The 16,195-nt window shown below is 29.7% G+C and overlaps 1 protein-coding gene across 1 annotated transcript; it reads right to left on the bottom strand.

The window, feature by feature from the left end:
• Window positions 1-826: 826 nt before the first annotated feature.
• On the bottom strand, window positions 827-7,348 carry LOC139879545 (serine/threonine-protein kinase MHK). Its single transcript, XM_071865429.1, has 18 exons — window positions 7,173-7,348; window positions 5,989-6,383; window positions 5,804-5,882; window positions 5,400-5,468; window positions 5,183-5,272; window positions 4,875-5,013; window positions 4,658-4,760; window positions 4,479-4,531; window positions 4,187-4,253; window positions 3,738-3,846; window positions 3,368-3,433; window positions 3,199-3,267; window positions 3,052-3,112; window positions 2,596-2,700; window positions 2,432-2,463; window positions 2,129-2,174; window positions 1,919-1,994; window positions 827-1,177 (listed from the first exon to the last, which is right to left on the bottom strand). Exons 2-18 carry the CDS (start codon window positions 5,994-5,996, stop codon window positions 1,045-1,047), a joined length of 1,305 nt encoding a protein of 434 aa, XP_071721530.1. The 5' UTR covers window positions 5,997-6,383; window positions 7,173-7,348; the 3' UTR covers window positions 827-1,044.
• Between the last annotated feature and the right edge of the window lie 8,847 nt (window positions 7,349-16,195).

The following is a 16,195-nucleotide window of genomic DNA, read 5'->3' as shown; positions in this document are numbered from 1 at the left end:
TGGTTACCTGAGAAGAAGACCGGAGACCAGAGAATCAAATGGAAAAGGCAAAATGATATGGGTAGATTTTCAAGTAAGAGAGGAATAGAGAAAGGAGCACGTGATGACTTTTTTTAATACTAGCTACATACATATAGCCCTTGCTCCAATTAAAGACTTGGAGTCATTAAATATTCCTTTAATGTGTAACACAAATTACATTACAATTACAATTATAAATTACATTAAAATTGGGTCATTCTTTTCTAACTTGAATTTTCAAACCTTATTAAATCATTTTTAATTTATACGGAGTAATTTTTATTACGTGTATAAAAATTTATTTACGTGTTATATAGTAATTATTTATAACAGTTAATTTGATACATCTCAAAAAAATATTATACAACATAATTTGAACAGCTCAGGATAATTAATTTGTTACAATCCATATAGTAATATATGACAATATGTTTCTTTGCAATTGTATTACGTTAACTGCTTTGCTTTAATTTATACTGCTGACCACCTGCTTGTCACTATAATTTACGGGTGTTCAATATTTATTTTCAAACCGTTTAGTTAAAATATAAAACCGATTCAAACCGGTTAAAAATCAAATAGAATTCAAACAACGGTTTCAATATTTGAATTGTGGTTAGATTTCGATTTTAGATTCAATTTACGCCAAACCCATAAACAAACATGTCCATCGGAGTTTATGTTATCACCGTAGAAGGAAGACAACCAACCAAGTAAGAGAACACTTGCTAGACAAAAAACAGTGTCGAAAGAACGTGACAACACAAACCAAACTAGGTGGTGATTAAGCGAGATTTGGGAATGATTCGCCAACTACATACCAACTTCTCATAGACTTAAAAATGATTCTATACATATTTTGATAACCAAAAAAAGAAAAATGGATTTCCATAAGTTTGGGAGAGTATGTGGTTGCAAAATCTTACTATATTATAGGTTGCAAAATCTTACTATATTATATTCACAATAAACAGAAAGAATGTTACATAAAATGTCGCCTTTTTGCTTATAATTAGTTATCAGTTAACGACAGTGACCCTGCTGCTGTTGGAAGTGAGAAGACATGGTCAAGAAATTATTAGGCTGCAAAGATAAAGATGGGATACTGAATCCAGTTGATTGAGGAACACCGATTGTTGAATAAGGGATTGAACCGCTGCAATATATGAGTTGGGCATTATGAATAAGCCATATAATAATATACATGTGTCATCTAACATTACATCTCATGATGAAAAGAGAGGGTAAAACCGACCCTTCGGTGGCCCCACACCGACTGGTCCCATAGCTAACATGTGAGAGGAAAATTGCGTAACTCATGCTTAAAGGGACATGGGCCCGGGATTGAACCCATGACCTCCGCTTTATGTTAATTGTCTCCCAACCACTAGGCTACCGTTGCAGGGACAATCATCATTTGCGTTATGTATTATAACAAATAGGTCAAATAAGTTATTAATGAAAAATGTCATAAAGGTCGAATTTGGTTGAATGCCAAACAAAATATCAAGGTTGTAAAAGTGGATGGTCTAGGACTAGTCAGACGAGACTTTGTAGGGAGTAGTCGGACACTCGGATATTGACCAACTTTGACTGATTTTGACCAGTTTTGACCGAACTAATCCAACTTGGATCAACTAAATCCAATTTTTGACCAATATTTAGTCCTGCCGATGACCCCGAGTTGTGATTGACTTGGCCTAGTTGGGACGGACTACTTCAAAATCTCAACTAGTCGGCCAACTTTTACAACCATGCAAAATGTACTCCTTTATTCTCCTTTAATTTTAACTCCATTTAGATTTAGATTATTATTGTTCTTATTATGACGATAATGATATAGTTATGGTTGATGCCCGACAAGTGATTTGGAAAATTTACATGCAAAACTTCAAACCTGAATGTTAATGACAAGGAAGATTCCCCTGGCGCCGGAATACCATGGTGATCAGAGGGGAAAAGCGACCAGAAAACTGGAAAAAAAATTAATAGCAGCCATAAGATATTTCATATCATATCTTTATTACGTTATATTCTACCTTTATATAAGCATGAAGAGCGATATTTATGTGGTAATTAATTAGTAAAAATATAGATATATATATACCAGGGTGTTGAGCTTCATCCTCGTAGTCAGAGCAAAACAAAAGATCCTGCAACAAAAGGTAAGGTTAAAAAGGGAATCATATCATTATTCCAAATCTTTACATGTAATGATTTATTTATGAGGTTGTATGTTTGCGATTTTACAGCCATTTGATCATCTTCTCATTTTAGCCAAATTTTTGATTTGATAAGTTTGAGATAATAAACAACCAAATCAACCCATTCATAGGTAAATCTGGTCGAAACAGTAAACAAACGAAAATCCTTATATTCAAGTTCTTTTCGAACATATCCTAAAGCTCACCTGTGTTCTGTTACCAGTGTTATTGACCACTTCTGCATAATTAGAAAAAGAAGATGTTAGAAGAAAAAGAACATGCTTAATAAACTCATGAATTTTTTGAATATATGCATATGAATTTAACATTTAATTCACAGTCTGAAAAAAAAAAGAATCAAATTTGTTACCGATATTAGGAACACTAGGGTTGACTGCCAAGGTCAAACCCAGAAAACAATCATCTGTTTTATGACTGAAATCCCAGAGATTCAACTCAAGATTTGGTTGTGATCCTGTAAAATCATAATATATAGTCGGCATCAATCAACAATTTGCTAAAATAATTGCATTTAGGGATCGCAATTTGGACACCGTTACTTACGAACGGGTGAGTCAAATGGGTCAAAGAAGTCAAAAGTCATCCAAGTATAATTTCAATGGTAAAAGTGTAAAACACGTTTTACTAAGCCATTTTAGCAAACTACTTCCATGATAACATTTAACAATTTACTTTTCATTTTCAATTTCAATTTCTGTTCTTTTTTAGAAAATAAAAGGCGTTACGGATTCAACCCGATCCGACCTGGCCTGTTTAGAATCGTTTTAAAATAATAAAGATTTAGATCTGTTTTTAGAATACTCACCCATGTTATCAATTTTCAGCTGAGCAGGATCTCCAAGTGGACGAGGAATCCACATGTTAACCTATGAAATACAAGACAACAGATTATTATTTTCAACATAAAGTGTTACTAAAATATGACTTAAAAAAGAATGACGAAACGCATTACATAAAAAAATGGATGTCGTAAGCACTGTTCTGCAGTTGGCCTCTTTAACGGGTCCCAGGAACATAGTTGCTTCATTAAAAAGAATCAAATTCAAAGTTATAAAACGTAATGTGACTGAACAAGCCAACTAGAAGTTCGCATAAGGCAGATCTTATAAAAAAAAACTCACTTTGATCAAATTAATAGCTTCCGAGCTCGCATTTGGTAACAGATCAGCAAGGTTAACCGCCATAACCTACAGAAGCAATAAGTCAACTAGTCGTAGATTAAATAAGTCTTCTTTTAATAAACGGACAAGTTGGTCAGAAAACACAATTTTGCCCATTTTTATAAATTATTATATTATATATAGTAATAGTCCAATATCATTACAAAAGCAATATCATCACAAGTATCGAAATCAGTGAACAAAAATAATCTCGGAGCTTGTATGCATAAGATATACTCTTGGGTAAATTTCAACCTATAGATTTTGATCCGTTTGAGATAAAACAGAATTCAAATCTATCAAATAATGAGTAATTCGTCAAAATTGTCACCTCTGAATAACGAATATCCATTAACCGAAAAACATTTCTGGCTTCGGGAAAGAGTGTCCAATCTGGTATGCCAAGAACACAGCATATCTTGTACCACTGATCTATTTCACTGCCCAATCATCATACCAAATACACATCATCTATTAGTTTAGCTCAAAAAAAAAAAAACACGTTAGTTTCCCTAAGGAAAAGATAGGTTATTAAATATATTTAAAAAGAATATATATAATCTTTGCTTTCGATTATTCAAAACACATCTTATAATTCCTATTTACAAACTTTTTCTAAACTTGACTATAATACCTTTATCTAATATCTAATAGAATAACTGAAATACTACCATCACCAGTTTTATATTAATAATAATAATTATCCTCATATAAAGCAAAAACTGCAATGATGTTATTTTTGATAGTATATGTGTAATCAGGGTTACATAAGGGAGTCACCTTTCACCGGGAAACAACGGGCACAAAGTGAAAAGTTCAGCAAGTATTGCACCGATGGCCCACATATCTACAACAAACTTTCATTTGTCAGTACAAATAGCTATATACTATTGAACATCAAATGGTGAAACATAGATAGATATATATCAGGAAATAAATCACAAAATTCCTTATACACGATTTTATCTCACTACGAGGCATTTATAGGAGTATTATATAACGAACAGCCATTTATGCCATGTCACATTTACATTTAGATTCCATTTATACAATTTAAAAAGAACAAGCATACCTATGGCAGGAGTGTATCTAGATGATTGCAACAGGACTTCTGGTGCTCGATACCTTTAAAAAAAAGAGTAATATCACAAAATGATATACGAGTACAACTTATAACAAAAAAGTTAAAATTTCCTGAAAAGGGAAAATTAAAAAGAAGTAGAAAAGGAAAAACACTTTGTAAATACTCACCAACGAGTAGAAACGTAATCAGTAAAAGGAGGGGCCGATGATACTTCTCTAGCCATGCCAAAATCAGCAATTTTCAAAGTATTGTTGGTCACCAACAAATTCTCTAACAAAAAGAATATAGAAAAGATAATAATCTTAATCTTTTTTTTCTTCTAGATATAAATAACTTGACGATCTAAGCCAGATACCGAGTAGTCCTATAGAGTAGAATATATACCAGGTTTTAGGTCCCGATGAAAATATTCATTTTTATGCATATGTACAAGACCTTGCAAAAGCTGAGTCATCAGATCCCTAATCTCTTCCTCCGAGAACGGTCTTTGGCGTTCTCTCATTATGTGATACAAATTATGTTCCTAAATGTAAGATAATACTCATTAATGAACTTATAACCAGTTTATAAACAGGACGGTGAGACTGTAATAATATAACGTACACAATGTGGAATAACGAGAATCAGTTAATGCCAAACAAAAAGAGAAAAAAACACATATATTATTATATAATATATATATATATATATACCATGTATTCAAATATGAAGAACAATTCATTGTTCTCTCTTACAAGCTCCTTCAGCTTTATGATGTTAGGATGATTCAATTTCCGGAGGGACTGTATTACGATGAGAGTAACGGGTTAAGTAAACTTTTGACAACTGTATTTTCATATAAGTTGAGAGAAAAAAATGTAATATGTAAAAGTCATATAACGCAGACTAACAAATAGAAACGTTTAATACCTTAACTTCCCGCAAGTTCACACACTCTTCCCAAACGTAATACTTTCTCTTCATTTTCTTAACCGCAACCTGTCATAATTATAGAAGTTGATAAATACAACTAGTGTAAACGTTTTGAACATACTTATAAGTGTTTTTATTGTCAACTTACAGTTTTCTGTCTAATTGCCATAAAAGAGAAAATATTTAAAAAAACAAAGGAAATATTCGAGCTACTAGCGAAAGCGAGTCGAAACCACGTAATTCGAAAAAAAAAAAAAAGAAGTAACATATTTGAATTTAAGTTGATAAATTAATGAGCTACTATTTTCAGTGACAAACAAATATTTTCTTAATAACTGATTTACAACAAGTTAGACTATAACAAAAAACGGTTTAGTGACTGTTCAAACTGAAAAACTAACAATTTCAGACGTCTCCAAGTTGATGGCTTTATATACAGTTCCGCAGGTTCCATCTCCAATTTCTTCTATACTTCTATATCTGAAAATAATAATCATTTATAAAAAAAAAAAAACCATAAGATTTTAATCATAAACACAAAATTAGTACAAACATTTTAATGAAAGTTAAAATAATTGTAGCATACCTTTCCATTATTAACACTGTAGCAAGTAAGTTATTAAGCAATTAGTTAATGAAATTCCAAGGTCCAATAAGAGGCTTCTATACAGCTTAAACAGCGCCTTTCTTCGTTTATTTGTAAACTACCATTAGCAGTTAAACACGATAAACTACGCAAAGTATCGTGAAAACTCGATTTTTCGCTGTAAGGATGATTAAGCATCAAACTGAATGCAATCAACATGCTTTAAATGCAGCTGCAACCACCTGCTTTCATCTAAAATCACCGTTTTAATCCACTAAATTTACGTACGTAATACTACCCTTATTTCGCTACAGTTATTTAATTCAACGTGGTTGTGAAGACTAATTCGTATCAATCAATTCAAACTTCCATTTTCTGCCTACTTTTTCTGCCATCTGAAATCACAAAAAAATAAAAAAATAATAAAAATAAAAAAAAATAAAATATGTCAACTGGAAGTAAATATTCTAATATGAAAATATTGATCAAGTTAATCATAGAAAAATGTTTAAAGAATATATTCAGATAGTGAATCACAGTATATCACTTTGAAATAGGTTAACAAACATCTGCTCACCCTTAAAACAATAAATTAAACCATTATGTTTCAAATAATTATGTATAAATAAATACACACATATACATATGTACACACATATATTTTATCAGTATATATATAGTACTTATTATTATTTTTTTAAGGCATCAGTATATATAGTATTTATAGTATTGAGACGAGTTATAGCATAAACCTATAATTTAATCATGTAAAGATTTAATCTAGTATCAACAATCTCATTCCTAAATCAAATATTCAATTAATTGGTAAATAAAAAATTAAATAAAAAAGATAAAATCAACAAGGAAAAAAAAAAAAAAAAAAACTATATACGGAGTAATTTCAAACATTATAAATACAGTAGCTTAAAAAAATTCTTGGAGAAAAAATTATAAATTACTGCAATTAAATTAAATATCAGTATCAATAAAAAAGATAAAATCAACAAGAAAAAAAGGCTGATTTCAAACTCTAAACCGGAAGAAACTAAAATAATATGAACAAAAAAATTATTGTAAAAAAAAAGTACTTAATCACTTATTAATAAAGTACTTAATCACTTATTAAAAGACCTGAATCAAAATTTATGGCCAAATGCGAATTATATTAAAAAGGTAAAACTCACCATTAACGATAAGATAGAGATCTCGAAAGATAAAATTGAGAATTGAAACCCGCAATGCAAGAATCAAAATTGAATCTTTAAAATTAAAAGAGAGAAATTGAAGAGTGAATTAATGTAAATAATAATAAAAGAATTATGGTGTTGGTATAAAAACAGCCAAATTTGCAGAAGAAACGAAGGAGATGAACCCAAAAATTATTATTATTAATTTCAATAAATTCAATCTTATTATTTGCAGAAGTATTTACATTCTGGCTACTTATACTTTAGATGTATTAGCAAGTTTTTCCATTATGTTTAGTAATTTATAAAACAAGCCTAATTTTGGCTCATCAAAAGTTAGGTACATCTATGCATTTACAACTTATTCATTTTGTATCTTAATCTTAATACATTACATTTATATATTATATATAAAATGTTTAATAAGGTACTTTAAGTAATTAATTGATTTTGTAAGTTTATAATTTATTTTATAAGTTTTACCATTATTATTTTATATTAATATTTATTTACTTTTTGCTATTACAAGAAATATAGTAAAAGGCAATTCTAACTTAAACTTGTATATTTAACAATTTTAGTATGTATTTTTTATTATTTTATTTTGAAATTTATTTATATGCTAGTAAATTATTAGGACTACATATATTTTGAAAGTAAGTTTAGAATTTAATTTAAGTTAAAAATCATTTAAGAGATATAAATTATGTGACTTAATTTCAATAACTGGTTTATATCAAAAGTAGAGTTAATTTTTAATAGTAATTTAGTTAGCAACTTAGTAATAATTAATAATATATTATAGGAATGATTGAAAATGTAAAATAAATTTATGATATAGCATGAGAGATAATAAATGATAAAAACCATCCCAAGATAGTAATGTGGTTGAACTCGTGAGTTCCTTGCAAAAGGTCTCAAGTTCAAATTCTGTCTAAGTCAGAGAATAATTTTGCTGGGTTACGTACATCAGAATATGAGAAATAAATGATAAAAGAATTAAGATTGAAAATAAATCAAAATCTATGTTATCATATGTTTTAATATTAAGAGTGGTGATTTGTTTGTTATTGCTTGAAAAATTCACTAAAAATATACACTAGTTAGCGTACACAAGTTAAGTACAATTTAATTAATTTAATAAAAAGTTGTGAAATATCACTATGGATGATTTAAGTTTTAAGATGTCATTCTAGTTTTCTTCCAGATTGTTTGTATAGTGTCTTTATTAAGGATGACAATGGATACCCGATTCAGTGAATATTCACCCGATTCACCCGATTATTCGTTGATATGGACGATCTAAATGGATATGATATAGATATGGATGAACCGAAATGAATATGGATATGGATGAAAAGTTTTATTCAAGGATGAACTCGCTTTCACCCGAAATAACTAAATATATAAATTTATCACTCGGATTGATATCATTTATGTAGTGATATTTCATAAATAATATTATCTTTCTTTATATTATATTTTCTCTAATAATATAAATTTTTTCTTATATTTTGTTTCGTTTAAATCATTACATGTATTAGTACTTTTGTGATTTAAATGTGATTTTATGTAACTAAAAAGTAAGCAACTTATAGTTAATCGATATATTTACACGTTTAATAGGCTATTTATTGACTATTTGTTATATAGATTAGTAAAAATGTGACGTTCGATCGTATAAACTATTAAGAAATATTACCTTTGATCGTATAGAGTGAATCACCGCTTATAATTGTTAAAAATAAAATTAGTTTAAGTGGATATGGATGATTATCTATTAACCCACTTCACTCGACGGATATGAATATGGATGGATGAAATTTTTATAAATGGATATGAATATGAACTAAAAAAATAATGGATATGGATATGGAGACGGCCTCACCCGATCCATGTAATAATTTTCTTATACATTAATAAAATTCCTTGATTGCTTTAAAAAAAAAAAATCACTATGGATGATTTTCTATGTGTCTTTAAGAACTACAATTCAATATGTTAATTTTGTATGTATATTTACTTCTATAATTAACCCGAACTTAATAACCTAAGGTTTATTTGGCCATTGAACTTGCATATCTCGAATTTGAATAACTCAATTCTTTTTTAAAGACAGAACTAAAATCTAACTCTTAATAACAATTTCTTTTTCTTTTTCTTTTTTTTTTTTTTTTTTGATGTCTGAATTCAAAAAAAAAAAAAGGTCTTAAATAAACACCACTTTCAAATTTTTAATACTTCGTAATAGTTTTAAAATAACAAATTCCATATTAACGCAAAAGAGTTGGCTAAAAGTCATTTGTCCATTAACATAGTCATGCTTATCCTTTGCAACATGGGATTGTGATCTCAATTAACAAAAGCTACTTTGTGGATTTTTTTTTTTTTTTTTTTTTTTGAAATTCAAGAAGGATATATTAAAAACCAAACAGAATACAACAAGAGTTGTATCCAAATAATGATCATTAAACTGTAATTTTATAGAACATGAAGGTAATACTTCATGAAGGTAATACTTCACACTCCACCGTAACTTAAAGGGCTATTTGGTACTACACTAAAAATGTGAACCGATATCCTATATTAAATTGCTAATTAAATGTTTTTAATGTCCTTAGGACTTTAGGAGTATTAAATTAGATTAATTAAATTTTTGTTAATTAAATTAAAATATGAATTTAATTAAAAAATATAAATACCACTCCAACTATTTGATTGGTTGTGGGAAAAAGTATACAACACACTTTCAAGGCTATTACCAAAGCACCCTTGGTTTAATAGGACTATTACAAAATTGAGGGATTCAAGAATAGAGCAAGCAAACGCGTTGCGGCTAAATTTCATCATACGTATGTATGCTGTTCATTATGCATTTTGGTAACTTTACAAATATCGATTTTTTTTATTTTAAATCAACCTTTTTAATCGTCATTAATAGCATAAAGTTTAGCCATTTAGCCTAATTGTTAGCATGTATAAATATTGTATAAAACAATTAATTATTACAATTAAGATGATATCTATTCTTCTCTAATATTTGTCTAAAACTATGATGTCATAAAGAAGGTATTACATAGCTTAAAAAAATCAAAACAAAAAAAGAAAAAAGGAGAGGGGCTTTGATGATGTCATTAAGGGGGATTAATTTTTAATTAAATTAATTAAACAAATACAGAAAAAAATCTAAAAAAAATCTAAAAAAAATTATTAAAAGAGAAAAAATTGCACGCATGCTTCCTTCTTCCAAGACAAAATCAGTGGGCACCATTGCCCTAAATTTATACTCGCACGCCATCTCCATCTCTTCTATCAAGAATTTAAATTTTGATTACATCTAAGTTCGTTCATTTGACACAAACCCTAATTTAGGGTTCATTCCAAATCATAAAACCCGAGATCAGATCCATCTACAGCCACCATCACCGCCATCATCTACAGCCGCCATCATCTACAGCCGCCTCCACCACCGTTGCTGCCAATTAACAAGGGATTTTTTATCAATCGATCCAAAAACCCCAAATTACAGGTTAGTATTTCTTATTTTTTTGAATAAATCTTCCATGAAAGCAGTTCTTCTGATTGTTATTCATCAATCGTTCATTTCATATTGCAGCGGCCGCCATGAGGTTAACCAACACAATTGGTTGGTCCGTCTCAAAAAGTAGAGTAGAAGTTATCTCTATTTTCATTAATAGGGTTAGGTTTAACCCTGATGTTTAACTCGTCTTTTGTATTAACTTTTACATGTTTTGTAGCACTTGAACATATAAGGAAGGGACATTGCTGGAGCGTAAGGCAAAGGGACGTGCTGTTGGAGATAAGGATAGGGGTAACAAGTTTACGGAGGAAGATGTTATGCAGAATATTGATTGATTGATAGGTTTACATTCTATCTCTATTCCGTTTTTATAATTTGGTTAGTTTGATCTGTTTATCAGTTATCGTTACGGATCTTTAGCTCAATATTCTTTTTTTAATCATTAGAATTTGAGTATCAAACTCTTTGGTTTCTGAGATTGCAGCATTGCTATTGATAATGCTTCTTTTGTTGAATTTATGTTATTAGGTTATTCTGTTATGATTTTAATTTATTTGGTGTTTATGTTGGTTTGGTTTTAATGGTTTGTTATTAGTACAATTTAGCAATTTAGCAATTAGGCTTCATAGTTAGTGTTAAGGAAAAATTGAAATTTGTATAGAAATCTGAAGAAGGTGAAACATGTTAAGTTTCATCTGTTAACAGCTGACCAAAAAATAAGATTGCTAACAATTCATGATCATCTCTATGGTCGAAATTCTAACGACCCGTCCTAATCCATCTGGACGAATATATTATATTTGGTTACATCGCGAGGTACTTGACCTCTATATGATACATTTTACAAACATTTGCATTCGTTTTGAAAAGACAAACTTTCTTTACATCGAAAGTTGACGGCATGCATTCCATTTCATAATATATCCCACTATAATTGACTTAATAATAATCTTGATGAACTCGACGACTCGAATGCAACGTCTTTTGAAATATGTCGTGAATGACTCTAAGTAATATCTCTAAAATGAGCAAATGCACAGCGGAAGATTTCTTTCATACCTGAGAATAAACATGCTTTCAAGTGTCAATCAAAAGGTTGGTGAGTTCATTAGTTTAACATAAATAATCATTTCCATCATTTTAATAGACCACGAGATTTTCATTTTCAGTTCTCATAAATATACGTCTCATGCATAGAGACAAAAATATCATTCATATGGATTGAACACCTGGTAACCGACCTTAACAAGATGCATATAGAATATCCCCATCATTCCGGGACTCCCTTCGGACATTATAAATTCGAAGTACTAAAGCATCCGGTACTTTGGATGGGGCTTGTTGGGCCCAATAGATCCATCTTTAGGATTCGCGTCAATTAGGGTGTCTGTTCCCTAATTCTTAGATTACCAGACTAAAAAGGGGCATATTCGATTTGATAATTCAACCATAGAATGTAGTTTCGATTACTTGTGCCTATTTCGTAAAACAGTTATAAAAACAGCGCATGTATTCTCAGTCCCAAAAATATATATTGCAAAAGCATTTAAAAGGGGAATAATGAAACTCACAATACTGTATTTTGTAGTAAAAATACATATGACGATATTGAACAATGCAGGGTTGGCCTTGGATTCACGAACCTATATCATTTATATATATTAACACATATAATTGTAATCGAACAAATTCATATATTATATCTTAAATTATATATATTATATATTTAATTTGTACACATTTAAAATAGTTAATATTTATATAGATTAATGTTATATTTAAAATCAATAATTTGTTATATGTAAATATTTATATAAATAAACTTTATATATTATGGTAGTTGGAATATATATACACTTATATAGAAAATACTTATTTGTTATAATAATATTGTTAATGTAAAAGTAGTAATCATAACAATAATAATAATAATAACAATAACAACAACAATAATAATAATAATAATAATAATAATAATAATAATAATAATAATAATAATAATAATAATAATAATAATAATAATAATAATATTTATAAAAATAATGATTTTACTAATAATAATATTACTAACATTTATTTTAATTACTATAATGATATTAATGATAAGAATTTCAATAATGATAAGTAAATAAATAAATAACTACCTCAAAGAAGTAGTCCTTAAAAAAATACTCAAGTCCGGGTTTGAACCCGCGACGTCCCGCTAACCCGATAACATTCCTAACCATCACTCCACCCATTCATTTCTGAGTAAACCCAGATTAATATTTATGTAACCCCTTACTATCTGCTTATTTTCTCCTTCTTCTACTTAATCAAATCTATTTAATTCTCTTTATCATTATCATCTATCACCACACGGCTTCATCATAATTATCAGTATATATATATCATCATTTTTATCGGCTACTAACATTTCATGATCCATTTTCATCACCTCATTTTGTCATCGCGTTCATCAACTTCTTAACATCACCATTATCATCGTGACATAGCATCATGACCATCATTTATATTATCATCACCTCATGAAATCATCATCAAACGCATACCCGAATCATCATCATACGATCATAATTTCATCATCATGATCATTAACATCCTAATCTAATCAATTATCATCGCTAAATTTTTCATCATCCTACACTAATCTCATCATAACCATCAGGTTAATCGTTTCCATTTAACATCGTCCTCATCATCGAAATGCATCATATCATATCATTATTAGACTAACATCGATGTTTATCATTTGTTTCTATCCTACCTTGCCATCGTTCTAGGTACCACAAAAGAGATTATAGTTTTTGAATATCAAATCACTTGAGACTCATTCTCAAGCAAAGCCCAACGGAAACAGCAGTCCAACAACGACTTGGCCCAACAGCAAAACTACAAACCCAACTAAAAAAATATATATGTGCGATAGCCCAACTTCAAAACAATTTTTACGACCCTTTCGTCTAGTGCACAGAAAAAAAATGTCACGGCCCTATTAACATAGCTTAAGGATTCGGTGTAGTTGGTTTATAATACAACGAAATGACCCCACTCTTAATCCTGTTTCCCACCTAATTATATGTCTACTTTAACATTATTTTACAATTTTATGATGATTAAAAAATGGGCATGCGGAGTGCTAATTGTCGGCCAGCATCAAAAAAAGAAAAGGAGTTCACATGTCTTTATCTTTATTGCTTTAGCATCTATCAAGTGGGTTATTTGTTTAGTAATTTATTGGCCACTAGAAAAGAAAGAATGATTGTGCAGTTAAACATCGAATGAGTTAGAAATGGAGAAGGTGTGACGAGGGTTTAGGTGGTCTTCAAATGGTAGTAGCAAAACCGAATGGTTTGTATTGTGAGGTGGTTGTTTACGGTATTGTGAGGTGGTTGTAATGAGTTTGTTGATGGTGTCAAGATGGCGGTTTGATTAAAATGGGAACATAAATCACTTAAACAAAGGGTTACTTGGTGGTTCGATGGTGGTGATGAATTCACTAAGAAGAACATGAGAGAAAGAAAAAAGATGAGAGAGATATGTGAGAGAGAGTGAATTGGTGATGATCTGTGGTGGTTGTGATGTTAGTTTATGATGGAGAATTAATAAAAGAAACTGCACAGCAGCAGTTATTCGTGGGTTTGGTTTCAACATGAAACAGAAATAACCTGTAGCAGCTGTAGCAGTAATAGTTCGATGATGCACACAAGAAATAGCAGCTGTAATTGCGTCGATTGAAGTATAAACAGGAGATGATCGAGTGTTGTTGTAATGATGGTTGAACCAGGGATGATGGTGATGGTTGGTGTTGTACATTCGACCAACGAAAAACCTAAGTGGTTTTCGGTTGTGTTGCAACCAAACAGAAAAACATCTATGGTGGTGGTTTGGTTAATGTTGTAGGTGTGTTTGAAGTTGTCATGGTTATGACTATGATATTTGGGTCGAGTAAACACATGAGACAAGTATGTACCGATTCTAATGTTGTATGTAAGAGTGGTTATAAGGTGATACTTGACAACAAGAAAGAATCAGAGAAATCGAATACAAGGGTGATGTATAAAGGTGATTCAAGGTGGAGTATGATGTTGTAGTGGTGGTTGTACGGCGGTTAGAAAGGGTGTCGAGTTATGGCAATGAAAGGTGAATTTCCGGTAGTGATTGAGAGTGTTATTTGAGTTGTGATGGTGGGTGATATATTACTCAGTGTTATGTAAATGTATATATGTAATATGTATTTATATAATACGTGGATGAATTATTATCCAATCAAACATAAATCAGAAACAGTGAACTTGATTGATATTTAATCATTCACGGGTTAATTAATTATCACTCTGCCGACAGTTTATCACAGATGACAATATCGTGTCCATTGCTAAACAGTTAACGTTATAAAAGTGTTCCTAAAAATCCCAAACTTTTAGATTAAATATAATTAATTATTTCACTCATTAACTGTTTGAAACCAGATCAAAAAGGTTCGATAATTATTTATTTTCTGTTCCAATTTATATGTACGGAGTACTAATATTTAAACTTAAAAATGTAAAAACTATTTTTAACAAATCTAAAATCTTCGTAATCAATTTACAGTTCAACTTTTATCTTAATCATTCATGAACATGTAATATATCTATATTAAAACTAACGAAACGTCAACCGAGTGTCACTGACGTTTACTAATTAGGCTCGAAATCAATTATGTTTAATATATTCTCTTTCTATATGCAAACAGTTTTAAATAGTAAGTCTTAACTACTAAAATAAATATATTGTATATTTTTAATATAATTATATATATTTACAAGAAATATTTATATACATTTTTTTATATATATATAACTATACATTTATAATAATAGCTTTCATTACATCGCATATTATTTTACATATTTATTTCCAACAATTAAATCATATATTATTTCAAATAATATTTCAAATTATTATTATATATATATATATTTAAATATACATGTATCTATTTACAATTAGTTGTTCGTGAATCGTCGAGAACAGTCGAAGGTTAACTGAATATATGGAACAGTTAAAAAAATTTGAGACTCATATTAACAGACTTTGCTTATCTTGTCAAAGATATTAAATCGTATCGAGAGTTTGATTTAAAATTAGTCGAAATTTTACGGGTCGTCACAGTACCTACCCGTTAAAGAAATTTTGTCCCGAAATTTGATCGAGGTCGTCATGGCTAACATTAAAAATGTTTTCATGACAAATATGAATTGATAAAATAGAATTTCATCACCGTTGCGTAATATAGATAAGATAATTCTATCATACAAAGAGTACGAATGAAGCTATCATAAAAGAGTGAAATGAGAAATAAAGATTTGTCTTGACTTTTGAAGTAGTCACGGTTGATTTCTGAAATTCAAGGAATTTAAGGAAATCTTCTAATCAGAAAGAAAATGTAATAGAACAATTTATTAGCAACTGTTGGAATTATGGAAAGGATAGA

The sequence above is a fragment of the Rutidosis leptorrhynchoides genome, chromosome 1 (assembly GCF_046630445.1).
Source record: "Rutidosis leptorrhynchoides isolate AG116_Rl617_1_P2 chromosome 1, CSIRO_AGI_Rlap_v1, whole genome shotgun sequence".
In the NCBI taxonomy this organism is placed as follows: Eukaryota; Viridiplantae; Streptophyta; class Magnoliopsida; order Asterales; family Asteraceae; genus Rutidosis; species Rutidosis leptorrhynchoides.
The sequence above is the reverse complement of the archived record's forward strand: the minus strand, read 5'-3'. Positions and strand labels throughout refer to the sequence as shown.

What these genes read in the sequence shown, in the direction of transcription:
- LOC139879545 (XM_071865429.1), bottom strand. An exon ending in GATTACGTTTCTACTCGTTG is followed by an intron (nt 4,532 to 4,657) that starts GTGAGTATTTAC and finishes TTTTTTTTAAAG; the next exon opens with GTATCGAGCACCAGAAGTCC. An exon ending in TAGATACACTCCTGCCATAG is followed by an intron (nt 4,254 to 4,478) that starts GTATGCTTGTTC and finishes AGTTTGTTGTAG; the next exon opens with ATATGTGGGCCATCGGTGCA.